The sequence below is a fragment of the Pristis pectinata genome, chromosome 4, assembly GCF_009764475.1.
Source record: "Pristis pectinata isolate sPriPec2 chromosome 4, sPriPec2.1.pri, whole genome shotgun sequence".
Classification (NCBI taxonomy): domain Eukaryota; kingdom Metazoa; phylum Chordata; class Chondrichthyes; order Rhinopristiformes; family Pristidae; genus Pristis; species Pristis pectinata.
In genome coordinates this window covers 114837501-114865112 of record NC_067408.1, presented here as the reverse complement: position 1 = coordinate 114865112, position 27612 = coordinate 114837501, and the positions used below count along the sequence as shown (strand labels likewise).

Sequence of the window (27612 nt, the reverse complement as noted above, 5' to 3'; positions counted from 1 at the left end):
ACACTTGCGGGCTGCCCGCAGAATACTCCACGTAAAAGATGCATTTCACTGTGTGTTTCGATGTACATCTGACTAATAAAGAAATCTAGTTATCTTACAAGGAACTTGCAGAGTTTTTGGAAGAAAGGGGATCTAAGATGAAACAATGGGCCAAATTGTTTCCCGTGATGTAAGATTCTGCCATACCTGTTGTGCATCCTTTGTAAAGAGAGCCCAAATGGTTATTAAACAGCTTGGGATGGTGCTCATGTTTAATAAGCTATTAGAGCTATAAGTGGTGTCTTTGAACCTGGAAGGCACGAAGTTTGTCTGATGTATGCCACTGCCCCCAGTGAATGTGCTCAGAGAGAAAACCAAGTGCAGTTACCGTATTTCGAAAGGCTGCTCCTTCTCATAAGTTGTCTTCTTCTTCCTTCGAAGGATGAACCAGATGACGATGCCAATCAACAGTAAAGCGAGCAAGACTCCAATAATGGCTCCCGCTATCTTGCCACCGTTGTTTCCCGCTAAGCAGGAGAAGAAGTTAAAAAGTGAGCCATTTCTCTCCTACGTGTTGCAAGGATCAGTACTGTACGCAGAGTGGATGTGAACTTTTCCACTTGTGTTTAATGCTCTGTCCCGGCCCCACTGGGAAAAGGCTGCGGCCATCTCCCCAGTTGCTTTGTCTCACGGTAACACTATATTCTGCATTCTGCTGTGCATATAATAAATCCATTCTTATTGTACTTGGGGACTGTTCAATAGTCTTAGAACAGCGGGATATTTTTCGCAAATTATCATTGATTTCTTTCTCATCTCTGATCACGCTTTATGGCTGAGTGTGCAGTCCTGAGCCTCAAGATGGGTGTTTATGGTTACAAGCTCCACCCCAGAGACTTTATTTCTGGGGTGGAGATGAAGCCAGGCGGGGGAACGGAGCGAGGAAGTGGAGACAGTTGCTGGAGGGTGATAAGCAGGAACACAAAGGCTGCCAGTGCTGCAATCTGCTAAGTAAGGAAGGGGTTGATAGGAACTATTAGGAGAGACGTGAAGGGCAGGTGGTACCAGAGGGGATTCAGCTCCAACGATCTGCGCTCAATTCTCACCTCCGGTGCTGTTTGTGTGGAGTTTGCAAGTTTTCTCCCGGGTGTTCCGGTTCCTTCCCACATCCCAAAGACATGCTGGTGTGCTACTTATCTCAAGTGTAGGAGAATCAGGGGCAGTTGATGTGAATGTAAAAGAGAATGGGTTACAAGGAGATAAGGCAGGATTACTCTGGGAGCCCTCGTGGACTCAGTGGGTCATATAACCTCTTTGAAAGTCATCCCTCCCTCAATAACACAGTGTCAGGGTCTTGGACACAATGTCAAACAAATGACTCTTATGCCATTTGCACGGACCAGATAAAGTCTCTGGGGTGGAGTTTGTAACCATAAATACCCATTCTGAGGTTCCGCCATAAAGCATGATCAGAGACAAGAAAAGATCAATGATAATTTAAGAAAAATAAGCAAATATTAGCAAACTAGATAGATGTTCCTCAGTTTCCACAAAGACAGAAAAGGTGTCTCAATATCTTCCTCAATCTAAAATACCGGAAAACAGCTGGTATGTCCTGCAAACAACAAAGGTACTGTAATAACTATAAACTTTTAACAAGGTCAGAACAGAACTTGTTACTGTGGCTCCCTTTACAGACTCCAGAAGTTGTGATATCATGACCGTCGTTACAACATGATACAAATTTTAAGTGGTACAGTTGCTATGCTCATCTCGGAGCAATGGTCATCCTACACTTTACTGCAGTGAGTGAGTTCCAAAGAATTTCACAGATGCCAAGCTGAGCTAGAAATATGAAAGTAAAAATGTCCATCAGGTCCTGAAAGATTGTGTACACATGTAGACATATCCTGTGTTGATAAGCTCTAGAAAATAAGGAGGAGCATAGATAGGGTGAATAGCCACACTCTTTTCCCAAAGTAGGGGAGTCCAAAACTAGAGGGCATGGGTTTAAAATGAGAGGGGAAAGATTTAAAAAGGGACCTGGGGAGGGCAACATTTTTTTTACACAGAGGATGATGGTTATATGGAACGAGCTGCCAAAGGAAGTGGTAAAGGGGGTAAAATGACATGTAAAAGACATTTGGATACATACATGGATAGGAAAGGGATATGGGCCAAATGTAAGCAAATGGGACTAGCTCAGTTCGGCAACTTGGTCGGCATGGACGAGTTGGGCTGAAGGGCCTGTTTTCCCTGCTGTACAGCTCTATGACTCTTTGATATAATTGCCCATCTTTCCAAACCAGCCTTCATATCATTTTAGCAGTTCAAAGCATTTGAAACATGTTAGGATTCTGTTTTATCCACAACGTGTATTTGTAATCCATAATAAGAATGGATGAGTTCCTTTAAACCTCTCTCAGGCAGCTGTATCAAGATAAATTGATAAATACAGTGAAATCACAGGACTTTTTCTTTACACAATTTATTCCACCACTGACACAAACTGGTGGGTCGCTCCCTGGGTCAAAAGGTTGTGGAAATTTTAAAAAAATGCAGATGCTATAAGTCTGAAATAAAAGCAGGAAATACAAGAAGCACTCAATAGGTCAGGCAGCATCTGTAGAGGGAGAAACAGTGTTTCAGGTCTGAGATTCTTCTTTAGAACTGGGAAAGAAAGAAACAAGGGAAATCTGCTGCTAACTGCTGCTTTAACTGCTGCATTAAGTCACTTGGTCTCCCCCTATCAGAGATATTGCCTTTGTCCTACCCATTCCACCATCATGTTCTCCGCTATGAAAAATAACTTGTTTTCAGTCTTTCCCAATTCTCATGAAGGATCTTGGACCTGAAACATTAACTGCTTCTCCTTCCACAGATGCTGCTTGACCTGCTGAGTGTTTTCAGCATTCTCTGTTTTTATTTCAGATGATCGTGGGTTGAAATCCCACTACAGCTCAAAGTCTAGGCTGACACTTCATTGCAACATTGAGGGAGTGGTGCAGTCTTGGAACTGCCATCTTGCCAAGGAGTTACTCAACAGAGATCCGTCTATTCTCTCAGCTGAGTGCAAAAGATACCATGGTTACTACTTTGAAGAAGAGCAGGGGTACTTTCCTTATCTGGTCAACACTTATCCATCAATGACATTTTTAAAAACAAGTACTGAAATATATTGCTGACAGCGCGAATTTTGCACACAAACTGGCTTCTTCCTCCTGACCGTAACCTGCAATTGTCTTGAGGAATATGAAGGCCATTTAAAAGAAAAATACAAGGTCTATTCACCTTCCACCTTCTCCTCTGGGGCTCAAACCTGGAACTACAGAACCGAGGTAAAAAATTCCCCAAAGCAGAAGTTTTGTTTAACAAAGAAAATGAAAACTCGCTGGAAATAAAGTACTCACAGGAAGAGACGGAAAATTTGACGACACATTCTGAACTTCCAACTCTGTTCCTTGCAACACACTTATAGTCACCAGAGTAATCCAGAGTGGCGTTTTTCACTTTCAGAGTTCCTGCAGATATATCTGCGTAGGGAGAAAAAATACTTTTATTTAAAACCCTAAGCAAAACTTAAAACAGAAAAGGTTGGAATAAATCCAAGAATTGGTAGCCGAGTAACATTCACGTCTTAAGTGGCAAACGAGAGACACGTGGCAGAGCACAAGAGTCAGGGCTAGAAATGCACGCATACCCATGCAGACACATGCCCATGCACACACGTGTATACACACACACGTGTATACACACACACACACAAGCGCCTTTAAGTATCTGTGTTTAATTCAGTCCATATAATCAGATTTGCCTCATTACGGACTCTTGACCTCACAATCTACCTCATTATGACCCTTGCACCTTATTGTCTGCCTGCACTGCACTTTTCTCTGTAACTGGAACACTTTATTCTGCATTCTGTTATTGTTTTCTCTTGTACTACTTCAATGCACTGTTGTAATGAAATGAGCTGTACGGATGGCATGCAAAATGAGTTTTTCATTGTACCTTGGTACATGTGACAATAATAAACCAAAAATCCTGTATAAAATGCAAACATACCCCCCAAAATCCATTGATTCCACAAACCTGAAGCAAGGGCAGAATAACAAGCAGCAGATGATTTGTTTTTTCTGAGATAGTGCACATAATTAAGGTTTGGTCCCAAGTAGTTGAGGCTGTTATTTATTACACATACCATAGGGTTAAAATGGACAGACAAAGAGTGTTTGGCTGAAGTTCTGACTCGGGTTCTTGGACCCGAAACATCAACTTTGTTTCTTTCCACAGATACTGCCTGGTCTGCTTAGTGCAGTCCATTTCATAAGGTGGTTTGGGGTTTTGCACATTGGCAGCGGTGTGAAGCATCCTTCCACTCCCCTAGTGCATCGAAGGCTCTCTCAGTCCCCTCCTGGTGCGGAGACCACACAGCAGACACTCGTGCCTGACACACTGCTCAGCGAGGTCTAACCCACCACAGTGTCCACCATGGAAATGCTGGAGGTCATTTCAAAAGTCTCATCTGTCATTGTTGAATCACTCCTGCCTTCCACCTCACATCATGAACCTTCCCTTTTGTTTCACTACCTCATGCTTTCCCTGCAGGCTAAACATAGAACACTACAGCACAGAACATGCCCTTTGGCCCACAACCTTGTTCCGACATAGCTAATCTACCTACAGAATGCCCACATCCCTCTATTTTCCCCTCATCCATGTGCTCATCCAAGCCTCTCTTAAAAGCCCCCAATGAATGGGGCAGGCACGGTAGTGTAGCAGTTAGCATAACGCTATTACAGCGCCAGAGACCCGGGTTCAATTCCGGCCGCTGTCTGTAAGGAGTTTGTATGTTCTCCCCGTGTCTGTGTGGGTTTCCCCTGGGTGCTCCGGTTTCCTCCCACATTCCAAAGACGTACGGGTTAGGAAGTTGTGGGCATACTGTGTTGGCGCCGAAAATGTGGCGACACTTGCGGGCTGCCCCCAGAACACTCTACGCAAAAGGTGTATTTCACTGTGTGTTTCGATGTACATGTGACTAATAAAGAAATCTTAAATGAATTTGCCTCCACCACCCTATCAGGCAACGCACTCCAGGCATCCACCACACTCTCAATAAAAAACGTACCCCTCACATCTGTTCTGAATCTACCCCCTCTCACCTTAAATGCACGCCCTCTGGTATTGGATCTCTCAATAATGGGAGAAAGGTATTGCTTGTCCACCCTATCTACGCCCCTCATAATTTTATACACTTTCAACAGATCACCCCTCAGCCTCCAGCGCTCCAGAGAAAAGAGCCCAAATTTGTCCAGTCTCTCCTGATAGCACATGCCCTCTAATCCAGGTTAAGATTTGTTTTATCTCCTTTCACTTCTTCCTTGTTTGATAAAAGGTCATGAACTCAATGGACTTTACAAGAATGGAAGGAGATTGCATAAAAATATTAAAGATTTAGATGGGACAAGTGGCTGACAGGATGCTTCCTTTCATGAGGTCATCTAGAACAGTTTCAGAATAAGAGCTATAGTCAAAGAGTCATAATTCCTTGTTTCTCTCTCTATAAAACTGTCTGAACTGTTGGGTATCACTGTATTATAAATCTTCATTTAGAGCATATTTACCGGCAACTGCAGTGGAAGGGAGCAGGTGTGAAGATCCTTGCTTGGTCCAGATGTACGTGATCGGAGGGGTGCCCTGGCTTGAACATTTCAACACTGCGTCCTTTCCAACCTCTTGGCTTCCATCCACAAAACACGTTGGAGGTGATGGCTTCACTGGGGAAGAGAAGAAAGACAAAACGCAGATACACTCAAGCTGCTGAAAGGATTGGTTAACCGTTAACTCTCTGGATGCATTCAACGTTACCGCCAGCTCTAGGAATGCTCAGACCTAGAAGCATGGAAAATTGTGGGAAATTCAGGCAAAGAATGGAAGCATTTATGGGAGAGTTGGATAAATGCTTGAGAAGGTATTTTGTGTTTGGGATGAGGGGGTGCTCAGTTGAACTGCTTTAATTCATTTATTCATTGGACGTCAACATGAGTGGCAGTGCTAGCAGTTTTGTCATCTGTCAGTGCCTTTGACTTCAGCTGCTGTAGCTTCACCTACAGTGGATCTCAAATAACGATGAGTCAGAGTACAGGAAGGAGATAGAGAGCTTAGTGACATGGTGTCACGACAACCTTTCCCTCAATGTCAGCAAAACAAAAGAGCTGGTCATTGACTTCAGGAAAGGGGGCGGTGTACATGCACCTGTTGACATCAATGGTGCTGAGGTCGAGAGGGTTGAGAGCTTTAAGTTCCTAGGAGTGAACATCACCAAAAGCCTGTCCTGGTCCAACCACGTAGATGCCACAGCCAAGAAAGCTCACCAGCGCCTCTACTCCCTCAGGAGGCTGAAGAAATTTGGCATGTCCCCTTTGACACTCACCAACTTTTATCGATGCACCATAGAAAGCATCCTATCTGGAAGAATCACGGCTTGGTACAGCAACTGCTCTGCCCAGGACTGCAAGAAACTGCAGAGTTGTGGATACAGCCCAGCACATCACAGACACCAGCCTCCCCTCCATGGACTCTCGTCTATACCTCTCATTGCCTTGGTGAAGCAACCAGCAAAAACAACAACCCCACCCACCCAGGTCATTCCTCCATTCCCCGCATATTCACATGTCTATCCAACAGCGTCTTAAATGCCTCTATCGTATCTGCTTCCACCACTACCCCTGGTAGCCTGTTCCAGGCACCCACCGCTCTCTGTGTGAGAAACTTGCCCCGCACATCTCCTTTAACCTTTGCCCCCTCTCATCTTAAATGCACATACTCTAGTATTTGACATTTCTAACCTGGAAAAAAGATTCTGACTGCCTACTGTATCTCTGCTTCTCATAATTTTATAAACTGCTATCAGGTCTCCTCTCAGCCTCTGATGCTCAAAGCATGCGTGTGCTGCCCTTGACCTCTTTGTTGTAGCCCCTTGATGATTTACTATAGTGCACTCTGTAGATGGAAAACACTGTGCAGCCACTGTGTTCTGATGGTGGAATTGCCAATGAAATGGGTTGCTTTGTCCTGGATGGTGTTGAGATTTTTGGAGTGTAGAGTATTCTATCACACACTTCACTTGTGTCTTTAAAATGGCAGGAAGGCTATGGGATGTCAAGGGTCAAGTCACTTGCTACATGATGCCTAACTTCTGACCTGCTCTAATATCCCATATCACTTTGGAGGACATTCGGCCTATCGAGTCCATGCTGGCTGTTAGCACAATCCCTTCTATCCCATTCCCACACTTAATTCCCTGTAACCTTTTCTCTCGGATTCTCCCAGCACGCTTACACTAAGGGCAATTGACAACCCAGGCCGTGGGCATGTAGGAGGAAGTCGGATTAGCCGGGAGAAACCCACGGAGTCACTGGAAGAACATGCTAACTCCTGTCAGATAGCAGAGAAAGGTCTAGGTTGGAGCTGTGAGGAAGCTGTGCTATCTGCTCCTCCATCACTAGAGAATCAAAGTCGAGTTTATTGTCATCTGTACATGTGTGCACAGGTGCAATGAAAAACTTACTTGCAGCAGCACCACAGGCACAGAGCATCAGACAAGCAGTATTCACATGAATCAAACAGATTTCTGAACGGTCCATGAACCCATGAACTCTATCTCGTTATTCCTCTTTTACACTATTTATTTATTTTTGTAACTTATAGTAATTTTTATGTCTTGCATTGTACTGCTGCTGCAAAACAACAAATTTCACGACATATGTCAGTGATAATAAACCTGATTCTGATAGAACACAATTACAACAAAAAGAAAACACATTTTAGTGCAAATGTGATCAAAGTGGTCATAGTGTTGCTAAACTGTAATGATGAGGGTTGTGCCGGTTGGTTCAAGAACCGAATGGTTGAAGGGAAGTAGCTGTTCCTGAACCTGGTGGTGTGGGACTTCAGGCTTCTGTACTTCCTGCCCGATGGTAGCTGTGAGAAGGTGGCATGGCCTGGATGGTGCGGATCTTTGACAATAGATCTTGCCCTCTTGAGGCAGCGCCTCCTGTAGATACCACTGATGGTGGGGAGGGATGTGCCCGTGATGTAGTGGACTCAGACCAATACTTTCTGCAGCTTCTGTGCATTCAAATTGCCATACCAGACCAGTCAGGATACAGAGTCACAGTGTTTGTGAGGCTGGTCCAGGACATTAAAGGTGGAGAACATGGGCAATGTCAAAGTACGGTGGTTAGACTTTCTTATTACTTGACCCTCATGTGACACTAACAATACCACTTTCAGCCCACCCCTATATGATGCCCAGGTCTTGCTGCACCTAGTAATGGCTATGTGAACAGACACGGACACTTGGACCTTAATATTCACATCATCCCCTTCTCTGTGGTGCTTAAGGGGTTAAGGGGTTGCAGGCACGGTAGTGTAGTGGTTAGCATAACGCTTTACAGCGCCAGTGACCTGGGTTCGATTCCGGCCGCTGTCTGTAAGGAGTTTGTACGTTCTCCCCGTGTCTGTGTGGGTTTCCTCCGGGTGCTCCGGTTTCCTCCCACATTCCAAAGACGTACAGGTTAGGAAGTTGTGGGCATGCTATGTTGGTGCCGGAAGCGTGGCGACACTTGCGGGCTGCCCCCAGAACACTCTACATAAAAGGTGCATTTCACTGTGTGTTTCGATGTACATGTGACTAATAAAGATATTTTATCTTATCTTAACTACCTTTGAACTTTCTCAGTGCATTGTTTACACACCTCTATTTGGAAACACTCCTCCTCAACCAACCAAACCTCCTAGCAGGGAGAGTCAGAATACTTAATCGTTTAAACTGAAACCACACTGTAGGTCGGAGACTAAATTTAAGTCACAGCGACCTTTCTAATTTCCTGGCGATTAGGAAACCCAGCAGTGATCGAGAGGCTGATTGTGTGAGCTGGATTCTCAGTGTAAATTCTGCTGTTACTTCCTATGAAGATATTGGGTCCTACAAGGTTGATAATAAAAGCAATGAACTCTGTATAAAATATAGGTTCACGCCCAGCTGGAAGTGTATGTTTAATGGTACACATCACAGGTTTGGAAGTGTATGACCCCCACATACGTAAAGCCACATTGAGTGTGGGCTGGTAGTCAGTTCAAGGACAATGTCACCATGGAATAATGCACAGGAGGTGGTCACAATCAGCCCCACTCCTCTGCTCACTGTCCAAATCCCTCATTCCTTCATTCTCAACCACTAAGTCCAAACCAATCATTCCGAATCCTAACCATGCAAAGTAAAAAAAGTTTCTTTTTCTGTCCTTTTCTTGTCAACTTTATGTCCTCTGGTTTTTGATAAATTAAACTGTAGAAACAGTTTCATTTCCATTCTGAATGTACCCTTCAATGTTTTGAACACTACTTTCAAATCTCTTATCCTTCCCTGGTTGAAGGAGAACTATCTTGACCTCTATCTATCTCACACAACTGTTTAATCCCTCAGAAGGAGTCTAATTCCATACTACTGAATCCAAATCCACTCACCGTATCAAACAGTGCATTCAAAATCCTGACAAACTCATGGGAAAAAAAAATTTCTCAACCTGAGTTGCCTCTCAAGTCCCTGTTAAATCTTTCCCCTCTCACCCTAAACCTTTGCCCTCTAGTTCTTGATTCACCATCCCTGGAAAAAAGACTGTGTGCAGTTACCCTGTCTAATGGCATCTTCCCTATAGCAGGGTGACCAATACTGAACACAGCATTCCAAATGCAGCCTCACCAACGATCACGGCTGATCTGTCCCAGGCCAGTTTCCCATAGCCACCAAATCCCTGATCATTCGAAGATATATCTACTTCCTCTTCAAATCTCCTCCATGATCCGGCCTCCACAACCCTCCAGCAGAGAGAATTCCAGAGATTCACCACTCTCTGTGAGAGGGGTGGTTGGCAAAAGCTGGCATTAATTGTCCATCCGTAATTGCCCTGAAATCAGCGGTTGCTGAGTTATTTCAGAGGCCAGCGAAGATAAGATATTTATTAGTCACATGTACATCGAAACACACAGTGAAATGCATTTTTTTGTGTTACTGAGAATGTGCTGGGTGCAGCCCGCAAGTGTCGCCACTCTTCCGGAGCCAACGTAGCATGCCCACAGCTCCTAACCTGTACGTCTTTGGAATGTGGGAGGAAACCGGAGCACCTGGAGGAAACCCACGCAGACATGGGGAGGACGTACAAACTCCTTACAGACAGCGGTGGGAAGTGAACCGGGGTTGCTGGTGTTGTAATCGCGTTATGCTAACCACTACACTACCATGCTGCCAGTCAACTATGTTGGTGGACAAGAAGTGACAAGTGGACCAGGCAGGGATGCTGGATTGGACAGATTGATTTTTCAAAACAATTTTTCAGTAAATGTATGATTACAATCAGCAATGCCAGCTTTTATTACAGGTTGATTTAATCACTAAAAATTAAATTCCCCAACTACTAACTACTTAGAACTCACCTCTCCAGATCAACAAATTAGGCCTCAGGATACTTAACCCAGCATGCTACCATTATCTATTGTAGTCACATCTTTTTATCACAGCATCTTGGATCGATATTCTGTTTTTAACCTAGTAAGCTATGCCAAAGTTATTCATAGAAATGGACTATAAGACTCAAGCCACACTAGGAGAGTAGGGCCAATGATCAAAAGCTTGGTTGATGGTATAGGTTTAAAGGTGTAGGATCATAAATGAAGGGAGGAGAGAGTTCCAGGGAGTAGGACCTTGATCAACAAAGGCACAGGTGCCAATGGTAGAGTCATTAAAATTTCCTTTCTACCCTGCACTCTTAGAATTTAATCTCGCCTCACCTCCCACCCTTATTGACTTGATAGAGGTGTACAAGATGATAAGAGGCATAGATTGAGTGGACAGTCAGAGACTTTTTCCCAGTGCGACAATGGCTAACACGAGGGGGCATAATTTTAAGGTGAATGGAGGAAGGTATAAGGGGGATGTCGGGGCTAAGATTTTTTACACAGAGAGTGGTGAGTGCGTGGAACGCACTGCCTGCAGAGGTTGTAGGAGCAGATACATTAGGGACATTTAAGAGACTCTTAGATAGCCACATGAATTATAGAGAAATGGGGAGCTATGTAGGAGGGAAGGGTTAGATAGAGCAGGATAAAGTGTTGGCACAACATGTACTGTGCTGTACTGTGCTGTAGTGTTCTATGTTCATTCCCTAATTCTGCACATTTGCTGGTCATTATCCAAATCTGATGCCCATATCCATCACTCCTCCCACATAAACCTCTTATCATCTCATGGATATTGTCATCTTCCGCAATCTCATCATCTCTCCTGCTCCTTTTGAACCATCCTGTATCTCTGATTCTCATTTTTTAAGTGCTGTTCCGACCAGCTATAGATAACAACGGACACACAGCTCAACAACACAGCAGCGCCGAAAGGCGGCTTCCTTACTTGAAACTTCCAGCTTCATTGGTTTGGTCTTTGAACCAGGAGACTTCTTCACTTTGCAGTGGTACATGCCGGAATCGCTGGACTTCAGCCGTGTGATGTTGATGGAAGCATCGCCGTTCTTGGGATCCGGTGAGCTGAAGTGTAAGCGGCCTTTCATATCTTCAACACGGGTTTCATAGGTCCTGTCCCCTGAATAGTCAATGATCTAATGCAACAAATGGGTACAGGAGCAGAAAGGTTAAGTTGCTAACAAAAAAATCCAAAATCCTGGAACCACAAGTTCAAATGCTATTATTTGTAATTGGATAGTTTGGGAATTAAAAAGGTTGGATCTGTAATGGTAGCCACATTAGCTACGAGGATTGCAGATTGATGCAGCTGCTGCCTCACAGCTCCAGTTAATAGAAAAATGACTTTGAGTCTGTTCTGTCATTTAATTCAGAACATAGAACAGTACAGCTTTGGACAGGCCATTCGGCCCACAATGTTGTGCCGATCTTGATGCCAATTGAAACTAAATATCTCTCTCCTGTTCATCATCCATATCCCTCCCCTCCCTTCATATTCATGTGTCTATCTAAAAGACTCTTAAACTCCACCAAGCTGCCTGCTTCCACTACTACCCCTGGTAACCCACTCCAGGCACCTACCACTCTGTGTAAAAACTTCCCCCTCATGTCGCCTTTAAACTACCCCCCCACCCCCCTGCGCAACCTTAAAAGCATGTCCTCTGGTGTTTGACATTTCTACCTGGGGGAAAGATTCTGATTTTCAATTTCATAGAATCATAGAATCATACAGCATAGAAACAGGCCCTACGGCCCAACTAGTTCATGCCGACCAAGATGCCCATCCAAGCTACTCCAATTTGCCCGTGTTTGTCCCATATTTCTCGAAACCTTTCCTATCCATGTACCTGACCAAGTGCCTTTCAAATACTGTTAATGTACCTGCCTCAACCACTTCCTCTGGCAGCTTGTTCCATATACTGACCACCCTCTGTGTGAAAATGTTGCCCCTCAAGTTCCTATTAAATTTTACCCCCTTGCCTTAAACCTATGCCCTCTAGTTCTTGATTCCCCAACCTAGGGAAAAAGACTGAGTGCATTTGATCTACTAGCAGCACAGCGACACAGCTTGTAAAGCTGCTGCCTCACAGCTCCAGTGACCCAGGTTCAAATCTGACCTCTGGTGTTGTCTGCGTGGAGTTTGCACGTTCCCACTGCGACTGCATGGGTTTCCCCCAGGTGCTCCAATTTTGGTTTTCACCCAAAGCTGAGTGGATTGGTAGGTTAATCAGCTATTGTAACTTGCCTGTGGTGTGTAGGTTAATGGTAGAATCTGGGAGAGGTTGATGGGAATATGGTGAGAATAGAAAGAGACTAGTATGACATTAGCATACAATGGGTGCTTGATATTCAGTGTGAATTCAGTGGGCCAAGGGGCCTGTTATTGTGCTGTGTGACTCAAAGATAGTCTTCACAAGGCACCCCAGACTAGCTTTCCAGCCTTGACCTAGATAGAAGGACTTTCTACCAAAACAGACAGTGATATTTGTGGCAACATAGTCAGATAGGGTGGTGGAGGATGCACACATCATGCTTGCCTTCATAAGTCGGGACACAGAAGGTAAGAGTTAGGTTGTTATGCTGTTTTGAACAGAAGGGGATTGGTTTGTCACCACCCACCCTGACAGCCTCCAATGCAACTGAACCCATGGTCACCATCGAGGACATAAGATCAGTCTTCTGGAGAGTGAACCCGAGGAAAGCATCTGGCCCGGGTGATGTCCCTGACCGAGTGCTCAGATCTTGTGCTGATCAGCTGGTGGGGGTATTTACAGACATATTTAACCTCTCCCTGCTTCAATCTGAGGTTCCCACCTGTTTTAAGAAGACCACCATCATCCCGGTACCTAAGAAAAACAATGTAACATCCCCAAATGACTACCACCATCATGAAGTGCTTCGAGAGGCTGGTCATGGCACGCATCAACTCCAGCCTCCCAGACAACCTCGACCCACTGCAATTCGCCTATCACTGAAACAGGTCTACAGTGGATGTCACCTCCCTGGCCCTACACTCATCTCTGGAGCATCTGGACAGTAAAGACACCTATGTTAGACTATTGTTTATTGATGACAGCTCTGCCTTCAATACTATAATTCCAAGCAAACTCATCACCAAACTCCAAGACCTGGGACTCAACACCTCCATCTGCAACTGGATCCTTGAGTTCCTGACCAACAGACCACAATCACTGAGGATAGGCAGCAATACCTCCAGCACGATTATTCTCAACACTGGTGCCCCACAAGGCTGCGTCCTCAGCCCTCTACTCTACTCCCTATATATTCATGACTGCATGGCCAGATTCTGTTCTAACTCCATCTACAAGTTTGCAGATGATACCACCGTAGTGGGCTGTATCTCAAATAACAATGAGTCAGAGTACAGGAAGGAGATAGAGAGCTTAGTGACATGGTGTCATGACAACAACCTTTCCCTCAATGTCAACAAAACAAAAGAGTTGGTCATTAACTTCAGGAAAGGGGGTGGTGTACATGCACCTGTCTACATCAATGGCGCTGAGGTCGAGAGGGTTGAGAGCTTCAAGTTCCTTGGAGTGAACATCACCAATAGCCTGTCTTGGTCTAACCACGTAAGCGCCATGGCCAAGAAAGCTCACCAGCGCCTCTACTTCCTCAGGAGGCTAAAGAGATTTGGCATGTCCCCTTTGACACTCACCAACTTTTATCAATGCACCAGAGAAAACATCCTATCTGGATGCATCACGGCTTGGTATGGCAACTGCTCTGCCTGGAACCACAAGAAACTGCAGACAGTTGTGGACACAGCCCAGCACATCACAGAAACCAGCCTCCCCTCCATGGACTCTGTCTATACCTCTTGCTGCCTTGGTGAAGCAGCCAGCATAACTAAAGACCCTACCCACCCAGGTCATTTTCTCTTCTCTCCTCTCCCATCAGGCAGAAGATACAGGAGCCTGAGGGCACGTACCACCAGGCTCAGGGACAGCTTCTATCCCACTGTGATAAGACTATTGAACGGTTCCCTTATACGATGAGATGGCGTCTTGACCTCACAATCTACCTTGTTATGACCTTGCACCTTATTGTCTACCTGCAATGCACTTCCCTGTAGCTGTGACACTTTACTCTGTATTCTGTTATTGTTTTTACCCTGTACTACCTCAATGCACTGTGTAATGAATTGACCTGTACCATCAGTATGCGACAAGTTTTTCACTGCACCTCATTACAAGTGACAATAATAAACCAATACCAATACCAACTCTACAACACATTAGTTAGACCACACTTGAGAGTATTGTGTGCAGTTCTGGTCGCCACTCTATAGGAAGGATGTAGTTGTTTTTCAGGAATTGCAGAGGAGATTCACCAGCCAGGATTGGAGGACTTTTGTTTACAGGGAGAGATTGGGCAGGCTGGGCTTGTTTTCCCTGGAACGAAGGAGACTGAGAGGTGACCTGATACAAGCGTACAAGATAATAGAGGCATGGATAGCATAGATAGTCAAAATCCTTTCTCCCCTGGTAGTGGTATCCAAAGCGAGAGGTTGAGGTCGGAGTTTTCTGAGGGATCTGAGGGGTAAGTTTTTTTTACACATGGAATGGTTGTTATCTGGAATGTGCTGTCAGTGGACGTGATGGAATCAGATCCAATTACTCAGTTTAAGGCACATTTGCACATTTAAATAGGCAAAGCGTAGAAGGATACAGATCTAATGCAGGCACATGAGATTAGTGTAGATGGACAAAAAGGTCAGCATTGACATGATGGGCTGAAGGGCCTGTTACTGTGCTGAATGACTATTTATTCTCAGTTATAGGCAGTCCTTCGACGTTAGCCTTGAAGGAAGGGCCTGAAGAAAGCGGGTGGGGTGGAGGGGGATTCTGAGAGAGGTGAAGGGGGTCGGAAAGATGTGGGGAGAAGATGCAGAACAAAGATATGGAGGGAAGGGGGTAGGATGGGAAGCATAGAAAGAAGGAAAAGTTGGCGGAGGGAGGAAGCAAGAAAGCACGGGAGAGAAAGCAAGAGCAAAGAAATGGAGGAGATTAAGAAAACCATGGGCACACAGCCAAGGTCAGTGGGCATGATTTACAGAAGCACAATGGACCACTGTTGGAGTGTGTAAATAAGTAACTCAAGACAGTCGATTAAAATTAAACTTGTGAGTCACTAGACCAACACATCACCTGAAGATAAGCAGCCAATTATTTCATCACCTTGGTTAAACAGCATGCTTGATACGTACAATAATCGGGGAAGATGTTGGATCAGGGGGTGTCCTCGACCACTCGATGTCCAATGGACCAATATCATTCTTGTCCACTGTGAACCGGCAGTCCAACCTCACACTGTCGCCAACAGCTTTCTCTTCGGGTGTTGGACCAGGGAGGATCTGCAAGCACTGTGTCCATCCTGTAGGACCAGAACAAGGATAGAGTATTCAGGGAGATGGACATTGAGCTGTGTGATGAGAACTCCTGCAATTAACCACAAGGTTATTTAATTTTTATTTCCCCATATGTTAACACAGAGCACAGCAGGCACATATCCACACTGTGAGATCAGATTACAAGTAAACTCTTTAGCCATGGGGACACACAGTCAAATGCAGAGGGCAAAAATGCACAATGAGGACTCCCAGCCTGGTATGGAAACTCCAGTACACAGGAACACAGGAGGCTATGGAGAGTGGTGGACTCAGCCAGTTCCATCATGGGTACAGCTCCCTCCACCACCGCGGACACCTACAAGAGGCGATGTCTCAGGAAGACGACATCCATCATCAGAGACCCCATCATCCGGGCCGTGCCCTCTTCTCAATGCTGGAGGTACAGAAGCCTGAAGACCCACACCTCAAGGTTCAACAACAGTTTCTTCCCCACTGCCCTCAGGTATTGAACCGACCTGAAAAACCCTGACACTACCTCAGAGTCATATAGTCATAGAGCACAGAAAAAGGCCATTCGGCCCAACTGGTCCATGCCGACCAAGATTCCATTCTAAGCAAGTCGCATTTGCCTGTGTTTGGCCCGTATCTTGCTAAGCCTTTCCTATCCACGTACCTGTCTGAGTACCTTTTAAATGTTGTTAATGTACCTGACTCAACCACTTCCTCTGGCAGCTTGCTCCATATATGGACCACCCTCTGGGTGAAAAAGTTGCACCTCAGGTTCCTAAGTCTCTCTTCTCTCACCTTAAACCTGTGCCCTCCAGTTCTTGATTCCCCAACCCTGGAAAAAGACTATGCACATTCAACCCGTCTATGCCCCTCATAATTTTATACACCTCTATAAGATCTCCCCTCATTCTCCTATGCTCCAGTGAATAAAGTCCCAATCTGCTCAACCTCTCTCCATAATTCAGTCCCTCGAGTCCCAGCATCCTTTGCACCCTTTCCAGTTTAATGGCATCTTTCCTATAGCAAAACCAAACACAATATCCCAAATGCAGCCTCACCAATGTCTTGTACAACTGCAAAATAACATCCCAACTTCTAACAGGGATGCTCAAAGCCCTGACTGATGAAGGCCAGTGTGCCAAAAGCCTTCTTCACCACCCTGTCTAACTGCAAAGTCACTTTCAGGGAAACATGTACTTTCACTCCTAGGTCCTTCTGTTCTACAACACTCCCCAGGGCTCTATCATTCATTGTGAAAGCCCGACCCTCATTTGGAGACACCAGAGACTACAGATGCTGGAATCTGGAGCAACAAACAATCTGCTCGGACTATATTTCATTTTCACTCTCTCAATCTTGCACTGAAGTTGTTATTTTTATTTTGTCATGTAAGTTATAATTATGTTATTTTAATTTTTTGTTAAGTAATGTTTGTCATGTTTGTAATCAACTGTGCTGCTGTTCTGGCATGTATACCCTGGGTATGTATGCCTATAATTTGAAATAAAATCGTTAAACATAGGCTGGTTTACTTCGCAAATCAAACACACAACAAATTTCATGAGAAGGGAATAGTCTTATGTTTGTAACACTTCCCAAGCACCATCAAAAAGTATTTCTACTGTGCCTGGCACTACACCAAGTAAAATGGATCCAAATCAAACACACAACAAATTTCATGAGAAGGGAATAGTTTTATGTTTGTAATACTTCGCAAGCACCATCAAAAAGTATTTCTACTGTGCCTGGCACTACACCAAGTAAAATGGATCCATGTATTTTATATGAGCCATTACATTAAACAAAATTGACCAATCCCGTTCTCTCTCTTCAAGTCATGAGGTTTTCTCTTATATTTAAAATAAAATAATCTCCCATCAATTCCCATCTGCGTAAAGAGTTCCAACTTTTCATTATGCCTCTGTATGTAGGTGTTTCCCTGAGAAAGGATAGTAAAGAGGAGGAGAGTGGAGAAAGCCAAAGAGAACAATGCAGAGACATACTATAGGACAGATTTTTCCACACTTGGGTGGAAAGCAAGATTCCTCTAGGTTCCAACCCATCAGCTGCTGTCCAGATCCCAAAAGAGCATAGAGAAGGAATTACAAAAGAATTGCATCCCTAAGCAAAATTGGAAAAATTCTTCTCATTAACTAGTCACAGCTGGACAACACAGTAGGACATTTCAGAATCAGAATCAGATTATCACTGACTTAAATGACGTGAAATTTGTTGTCAATTGGCCTTCTCTTAGGTGAAACTATCCAATTAGTCCCAATATCTCCAACAGCAAGTGTAAGGATTGAGTTATGATTCTTTATGGTTTGAATGTTTCAGTTTTAACCTATAAAATACAAGGAAACATCCCCCAAGGTCTTCCTGGAAGATTTATTTTACCAGCAATAAAACCGACAATAAATGTCAACCATGTGAAATTTATGTAAGACTTATTCTTGAAGATTGAGGGACTTGGCTTCAAGATCATTGTAGGGATGAGATGGTGGTGAAAATGACCAAGCACAGGCTGAACCAGATAATAAACTGGTCTGTATTTGGAATTACAATTTCACTTTGGTTGTGCTTCATGTAGAAGCTGGCACACAACTTCAGTGAAGGATTTTTAAAATTATTGTAAATAGTTTATTTTAGCAAATATTATTTTAAAAAAATCCTTAACATAACCAAAACCAAAAGAGCAAAATATTCTATCCCTGTGATCCCCTGCAAGGAATAACAAACAGTTGTGCTAGTAGAATTCTTTGCATTGATAAACATGATTTTTCCTCTGAATCTAGGAGTTGATTCCTTGACCAAGTGTTAAATCTTTTCCAAGGTTATGCTTAGTACGTGTCACTCCATGGCAAGCCAGCTGTCAATCGCCTTCTGTCCCAACAGAAGTGCTCACTGGGAAATATTGGTTGCCTGGAAATTGCTAGTTGCTACTGTGCAGAGCTCAAAACTGAAACACAACTGTTCTCTGATCAACAGTATGGATCTTTTAAAATAAATTAGTGAATTGAAACCAACACAATTAAAGTCAGCATGCAATTCCCTGACTGCTGGTGTTGGGGATAGTCTTCACCTCATGTTACAACACCAGTCAGGAGTGACCAATTGCACACACTTGACACGCACTGATCAAGAGTGAAGCGGATGATGAGCAAGTCAATGAAAAGGCTTGGAAGGTAATCTTTGGGGTCACTGGGTTCTGTGTGCATCTCCTGAAACAACCGTTTACATTGTGGCTGATCATAAACCTTTGCTGAACATCTTGGGGCAGAGATCAGCCACCTCTGACGTGGCAGATTCTAAGATACAAGGGTGACCTGTTTTGTTGTCTTGTTGCCTTGAAAACATGCAAGTAAACGTCAAAGGTCAAAGGAAACAACATGGTAGATGCTCACTCAAGACTTCCTTCCATATGTATAGGGCAATAAGAGTTTTATAGTTCAGGAAAATGTCAACAACTTCTAGACTTAATTGAAGCCATTCACAGAACATTTTAAAGCACATGTACAAATATAATCCTGGAGTCATACAGCATGGTAACAGGCTCTTCAGTCTACCGTCTGTGCTGACCAACAAGCATTCATTGACACCAATCCTGCACTAATCCCATTTTAATATTCTCCCCACGTAATCATGAAGAATCACAAAGCAATCACGAAGAAGGCACACCAGTGGCTCCACTTTGTTCGGAGTTTGAGGAGATTCTGTATGTTACTAAAGACTCTTACAAATTTCTATGGATGTACGGCAGAGAGCATCCTGACTGGTTGCATCACTGACTGGTACGGAGGCTCCAATGCACAGGATCACAAGAGGTTGCACAGGGTTGTAGACTCAGTCAGCTCCATCACGGGCACAACCCTCCCCACCATCGAGGACACCTTCAAGAGGTGATGCATCAAGAAGGTGGCATCCATCACTAAGGACCCTCACCACCCAGGGTATGCCCTCTTCATGTTACTGCCATCAGGGAGGAGGTACGGAGGTACAGGGACCTGAAGACCCATACTCAACGATCAGGAGCAGCTTCTTCCCCTCCACGATCAGGTTTCTGAATGGTCCATGAACCCATGAACACTACCTTGTTATTCCTTCTTCCTTGCACAATTTATTTATTTTTATAATTTATAGTAATTTTTATGCACTGTACTACCAGAAAACAACAAAGTTCACCTCATATAAGTCAGTGATAATAAACCTGATTCTGATTCCACATTCCCATCAACTCGCCACAGGATTCTACCACTCACCTGCACAGTGGGGGCAAGTCGCAGTGGCCAATTAATTTCCCAACCCACACGTGATGTGGGAGGAAACCAGAGCACCTGGGGGAACCCACGCAGCCACAAAGAGAACCTGCAAACTCCACACAGACAGCACCTGAGGTCAGTATTGAACCCGCCTCGCTGGCAGCTGCACTAACACTGCCTAATGTTGGAAGAAGTCAAATGTAGGTCTGAGTGATGACATTTGACCTTTCCTCTAGAGAAGTCTACAAACCAGAAGTGTGCAAATGGGGACACCATGCAATTATTCCCAAAGTACTTGAGGCAAATCTTCAGGCAGCTGAATACCCAACATCTGGGCATGCTGCAGATGTAGTTGGTGGCCTGTGATTGGATTGGGCCAAGACATTGAGAACACAGTCAACATGTGCTCCGCGTCAAAAGTAAGGGAGATGGAAACGGCCAATCCAAAGGGTCCATATTGACAACTGAGAGAGGGGACCAGACAACCTCATCATCCTCACAGGCAGTCAGTCCAAGAGCTTCTAAGTGTGAACCCGTTGATGAAAGAATCATTAACGTTGCACCACCTGGGTTATAAGACAAACTTGCCCCTGGCACATGCCACAATTTGGTTCCTCAAATTGCACAGTTGAGGTAAAACACTTGCTCACGTCTCTGTACAACCCTGTCTCAAACTTGGAGGCAGAATGCACACAACAAAAGAGGCACAGGAAGGGCAAGGCGAGTATGGGTAGGAAGATTGGCGGATTAGATGGGCATCATTCCTGTCAGTACACAGAATAACTGTGGCCATTGCAGAGACTTGGCTGTCGCAAGGGCAGGAGTGGCTACTTGAGGTTCCAGGGTTTAGGTAATTCAAAAGGGATAAAGAAGGGAGTAGAAGGAGTGGGGGGTGGTAACGTTGCTAATCAGGGATAGTATCACAGCTGTAGGAAGAGAGGACATCAGAGAAGGATTGTCTATTGAGTCAGTGTGGGTGGAAGTCAGAAACAGGAAGGGAGCAACCACTTTATTGAAAGTATTCTACAGGCCCCCAAATAGCCATTGGGACATTGAGGAGGAGATAAGTCGGCAGATTTTGGAAAGGTGCAAAAATAACAGGGTTGTTGTCATGGGTGACTTCAACTTCCCAAATATTGATTGGCACTCCCTCAATCCAAAGGTTTAAATGGGGCAGAATTTGATAGTTGTGTAGAGGAAGGATTCCTGACACAGTATGTAGACAGGCTGACTAGAGGAAAGGCCATGATGAGATCTAGTATTAGGCAATGAATCTGGTCAGGTGACAGACCTCTCAGTGGGCAAGCATTTCGGGGATAGTGACCACAATTGCCTGACCTTTAGCACAGCCATGGACAAAGATAGGAGCAGACATTATGGGAAAGTAATTAACTGGGGGAGGACAAATTACGATGGTATTAGGCAAGAACTTCGGAGTGTAAACTGGGAACAGATGTTCTCTGGTAAATGCACCACAGAAAAGTGGAGGTTGTTCAGACACCACTTGCATGGGGTTCTAGATAGGTTTGTCCCACTGAGACAAGGAAAGGATGGCAGAGTAAAGGAAACAAGATTAACAGGGGAGGTGGAAGGTTTAGTGAAGAGGAAGAAGGAAGCATATTTAGGAACAAAACTCAGATAGTTACAGTTACAGGGAGTTGAGTTACAGGGAAAGATTGAACAGGTTAGGACTTTATTCCTTGGAGCGCAGAAGAATGAGGGGAGATTTGATAGAGGTTTACAAAATTATGAGGGGTATAGACAGAGTAAATGCGAGTGGGCTCTTTCCACCTAGATTAGGAGAGATAAGTACCAGAGGACATGGCTTTAGGGTGAAAGGAGAAAGGTTTAAGGGGAACATTAGGGGGAACTTCTTCACTCTGAGAGTGGTGGGAGTGTGGAACGAGCTGCCACCTGACGTGGTAAATGCGGGCTCACTCTTAAGTTTTAAGAATAAATTGGATAGATACGTGGATGGGAGAGGTCTGGAGGGTTATGGACTGGGTGCAGGTCAATGGGACTAGCAGAATAAAGTTTTGGCCCAGACTAGAAGGGCCGAATGGCCTGTTTTCTGTACTGTAATGTTCTATGGTTCTATAGGGCTCTTGAGAGTTATAAGGTAGCCAGGATGAGCTTAAGAAGGGACTTGGGAGAGCTAGAAGGGGACATGAGAAGGCCTTGGCAAGTAGGGTTAAGGAAAACCCTAAGGTGTTCTATGTGAGGAACAACAGGATGACTAGAGTGAGGATAGGACCACTCAGGGATAAGGGAGGAAAGTGTGTCTGGAGGCGAAGGACGTAGAGGAGGTCCTAAATGAATATTTTGCTTCAGTGTTCCCCAGGGAGAGGGACTTAGACGAATGTGAGGTTAGCATAGAACAGGCAAATGTGTTGGAGCATATCGAGGTAAAGAAAGAAGCAGTATTGGAGCTATTAAAAAGCATTAGGATAGATAACTCCCCGGGATCGGACAGGATATACCCCAGGTTACTATGGGAAGAGATTGCTGGATCGTTAACAATGATCTTACTACATCTCACCTCCAATAAGCTTCCTGCTGAAGTGGAGTTAACCTAAGGCGAACCTGCTCAATCTACGTCAAATGACCCACAGGCTAATTCCAGCATTTTCTGTTTTCATTTCAGATTTTCAGCAGCTGTGTCTTTTTGTTGTTCGATTGCACCCAGTGATGTGCTTTTGGAAATGCTGGAGTTACCCAACAGGTCAGGCAGCATCTGTGCAGAACGTAACAGGTTTAATGTTTCAGGTCAATGGCTCTTTATCAGAACTAGTAAAATTAGAAAGCAGGCATGCTTTAAGTTGCAGGGAGGGGGAGGGTGAAGAGAGCAGAGGAAATGTCTGTGATAGGGTGGAGACCAAGGTTGTCCAGGTTGGTACTTTTGGCACCGTCTAATTTATCACTGCTGATCTGAATGGAGGTTCAGAAACAGATGGTGCTGAACGAGGGCATTTAGAGAGAACCATGCTGGAATTGTGAGATACAGGTTTGGGTAACTTTTTGCCTTTTAGGTCCTTTCAAAGAATGGTCAGTATTGTGATTGACATACATTTTTATGCAACATGCTGTTTTCTCTGTCTGTGTGTGTGCATGTGTGTGTACATGCACTTACACTGTGATCCTTTTGACTGCAGATTGCTTCACAGCCCAGTACATTCTGTTTGCATCCAAATAGTTTCAACAGCCAAATAGTCTGTATGCTGTCTGGTAAGTAAGCCGCTCCCTTTTTGATATATGTCTGCTCTGTCTCAATTGCCCTCTGACAAGATTTCTCTTACATGGAAATGACGGCCTACAGAACAATCTGGATCTAGTTCTTACACTGTGCTGAGAACCTGATGCCCTTGTTTTCAATTATCTGGAGTGTGATAGATAACAGCGGGGCAGAACAGCCTGCTTCCTTGAAATGGTGCTCCAGGGGTGTTACATCCACTGAGAGGACAGATGGGATTGTACAGAGGACAATGCTCAGTGGGCTTTGGTGGCAGAGTTAGGGTACAAGAGGATAGGAATTCAACATCAGTTCCTGATAAAAATAAAGTCTTGACAATGGTTTCCCGAAAAATAACCTGCTGGCAGAGGAGTGGGGGGGGGGAGGGGGGAGGGAAGAGAGAGAGAGAGAGAGGGAGAGAGAGAGAGAGAGAGAGAAGGGGGGATAGAAAGAGAGACAGACAGAAACAGAGAGAGAGAGAGAAAAAAAGAGGACAGAGAGGATAGAGAGATAGAGACAGAGTGAAAGAGGGAGATAGAGAGAGAGTAACGATAGAGGAGAGAGAGAGAGAGACACACACACAGAGAAAACAGTCAGATAGACAAATTCACACATCCTCAAATCGGATAGCACTGAACACACAACACATGCAAAAAATATATTTAAGATGATTTCATGGTAATTCTGTTGTAACACGCCTGTGCAATGCAAATAGATGAAATTACTGGCCTCTTATTTTGACCTCCTCTGGAAACCTGTGCTTCATTTGGCGTGTCCAGTTTTAGAATCATGGAATCATCACAACATGTGATGCCTATATTTACCCAACAAGTACATGTTGGATTCCAGTAAAGCAATCCACTCGGTTTCACTCCCACACACCACAGAGCTGCTGATTAGTTTCCCATTCCAACTGCCTTTTGAAAGACTCTATAATTCTGGTGTAACTTCCCCCATAGACAGCGAGTTCAAGATCATCACTGCACTGTGTGTATAAAAGGTTTTTCTCACACCTGGAGGCCATCAAGGCCACATCTGGAGTGTCGCAATCAATTCCGGTCACCCCATTATAGGAAGGATGTGGAGGTTTTGCAGAGGGTGCAGAAGAGGTTCACCAGGATACTGCCTGGATTATAGGGATTGTGCTATGAGAGGTGTGGACAAACTTGGGTTGTTTTCTCTGGAGCGGCAGAGGCTGAGGGGAGACCTGATATAGTTATGAGAGGCATAGATAGGGTAGACAGCTGGTAACTTTTTCCCAGGGTCAAAATATCTAATACTAGAAGGCATGGATTAAGGTGAGAGGAGGTAAGTTCAAAGGAGATGGTCAGGGCAAGCTTTTTACACACAAAAGTGGTGGGTGCCTGGAATGCACTGCCAGGGGTGGTGGAGGCTGTATCCTCAGCCCTCTACTCTACTCCCTATACACTCATGACTGTGTGGCCAGATTCTGCTCTAACTCCATCTACAAGTTTGTAGATGATACCACCGTTGTAGGCCGTAGAAGGGATTAGTTTAATTAGGCATTTAATTACTAGTTTAATTAGTTCGGCACAACATTGTGGGCTGAAGGGCCTCTCCTGTGCTGCACTGTTCTACGTTCTACCTTGCAACTTTGCCCCTTTACTTTAAACGGCATTCCCTAGTCCTTGAACTAACCGCTAATGGGAACAGCTTCCCTCCATAACCTGAAAATAAAAAATTGCAGATGGTGGAAATCTGGAACAGAGACAGAAAATGCTGGAAACACTCAATAGGTCAGGCAGAATCCATGGAGAAGGTTAAAACTTCAGGTCAACATACGTAACACACAGACGTCACTAAGTTGGAAAAAGTGCAAAGAAGATCTTTGAGAATGTTGCCAGGACTCGAGGGCCGGAGTGATATGGAGAGGTTGGGCAGGCCAGGATTTTATTCCTTGGAGCGTGGGAGACTGAGGGGTGACCTGATCAAGGTGTATAAAATCAGAGGGTGAATGCCCGGTCTTTTTCCCAGAGAAAGGGAACCAAAAACTCAAGGGCATAGGTTTAGAGTGAAAGGGGAAAGATTTAAGGGGACCTGGAGGCAACTTCATCACGCAGAGGGTGGTAAGTATATGCAACGAACTGCCAGAGGAAGTAGGTGAGGCAGGTAAAACACTGACATTTAATAGACATTTGGATAGGTCGAGTTATACAGCAATACGGAACAGATACAGGCCCTTCGGCCTACGAGTCCATGCAGACTACAGTGCCCACCCAGCTAGTCCCAATTTCCTGCGTTCGGCCCATATCCCTCCAAGCCCTGGCCCTCCATGTACCTATCCGAGTGCTTCTGAAATGATACTGTTGTACCTGCCTCACCCACTTTCTCGTTCCATATACCCGCCACCCTCTGCATGAAAAAGTTGCCCCTCAGGTCCCTTTTAAATCTTTCCCCTCTTACCCTAAACCTATGACCCTTACCTTTGGACTCCCCTACCCTGTGGAAAAGACTGTTACCGTCCACCTTCTCTATTGCCTCTCATAATTTTAAACATCTCTATAAGGTCGCCCCTCATTCTCCTACATTCCAAGGAATAAAGACCTAGCTTGGCCAACCTCTCCCCATAGCTCAGGCTCTCTAGTCTTGGCAACATCCTCGTAAATATTTTCCGCACTCTTTCCAGTTTAACCATGTCCTTCCTATAACAGGGTGACCAAAACTGTACACAGTACTCCAAGTGCGGCCTCACAAATGACTTATACAACTGCAACATAACGTCCCAACACTTATACATGGATAGGAAAAGTTTAGAGGGATATGAGCCAAACACAAGCAAATGGGGCTTGCTTAGGTGGGCACCTTGGGTTGGCATGGACGAGTTGGGCCAAAGGTCCTGTTTCCATGCTGTATTACTCTTTGACACTACATTGTATGTTCTGTCCCATTCTAACATTGGTTGTCAGTCCTCATTTGCTATTCTGCACAATGGCATTGTTCTTTCTCTTGCACAGATGTCCTAAACTTCCCATCACCTATCCAAATGCATCACAGCTTGGTATGGCAACTGCTCTGCCCATGACCGCAAGTAACCGCAGAGTTGCGGACACAGCCCAGCACATCACAGAAACCAGCCTCCCCTCCATGGACTCTGTCTATACTTCTCGCTGCCTCGGTAAAGCAGCCAACATAATCAAAGACCTCACCCACCCGGGACATTTTCTCTTCTCCCCTTTCCCATTGGGCAGAAGACACAAAAGCCTGAGGGCACGTACCACCAGGCTCAAGGACAGCTTCTACCCCACGGTGATAAGACTATTGAATGGTTCTCTTATATGATGAGATGGACTCTTGACCTCACAACCTACCTCGTTATGATCTTGCACCTTATTGTCTACCTGCAATGCACTTTCTCTGTAACTGTAACACTTTATTCTGCATTCTGTTATTGTTTTACCTTGTACCACTTCAATGCACTGTGTAATGAATCGACCTGTAGGAACAGCGTGCAAGACAAGTTTTTCATTGTACCTCAGTACAAGTGACAATAATAAACCAAATTCCAACAAGAACTCCTGCCATCACCCCCCAAGTATTCAGAACTGGAGGACACAGAATAAACGTGATTGGCAAAAGAATCAAAAGTAACATCAGGGGAAAAAAATGACATACCAAATGGTTATGGTCTGGAACACAATGCTGGGGTAGAAGTGGAGGCAAATTGACCATGGCATTCCAAGAGAAACTCATTACTCAAAAGCCAAAAATGTGCAGGGCTAAGGGGAGAGAGAACAGGTACCACCAGGTCAGTCTCCCGCTGTAATAAGGCTCCTGGATGGACCGCCTATACAATAAAGATGAACTCCTCACCACACAATTTACCACGTCATGGCCCCTGCACTTTGTCCACCTGCACTGCACTTTCTCCGTAGGTGTAACACTATATTCTGCATTCTGTTATTGTTTTCCTTTTGTACTTCCCCTCCATGTACAGAATGATCTGTCTGGATGGCATACAAACTAAAAGCTTTTCACTGCTCCAAGCTGCTGTCCTCATCACCAGCTCAAGGAGAGCTCCCTGCCTGGTGCACCTCACTGAGCCACAATGGCTCCATTATAAAACCCCAGGGTCTTCCTGCCAATCTGCAGACCTTGGCAACCTCCCACAAGGAGCCACAAGCAGCAGACAATTTTCACTTTCCCTGAACGAGAAGCACCACTCAATTGGACCCTCAGCCTTTGCTTAGAAACAACCAGCTGATCGAGGT

General features: G+C 44.7%; 1 protein-coding gene across 2 annotated transcripts in view; it reads right to left on the bottom strand.

Moving 5' to 3' along the window:
* Positions 1-27612, bottom strand: part of cxadr (CXADR Ig-like cell adhesion molecule) — a 115652-nt gene that overhangs the window by 36333 nt on the left and 51707 nt on the right. For both annotated transcript variants that reach the window (XM_052015278.1, XM_052015277.1), the window contains exons 2-6: positions 15743-15909; positions 11444-11648; positions 5604-5756; positions 3390-3512; positions 368-506 (exon numbers count right to left, since the gene is read on the bottom strand). In XM_052015278.1, the coding sequence (XP_051871238.1) occupies positions 368-506; positions 3390-3512; positions 5604-5756; positions 11444-11648; positions 15743-15909 (787 nt within the window). The remainder of the gene's footprint in view (positions 1-367; positions 507-3389; positions 3513-5603; positions 5757-11443; positions 11649-15742; positions 15910-27612) is intronic.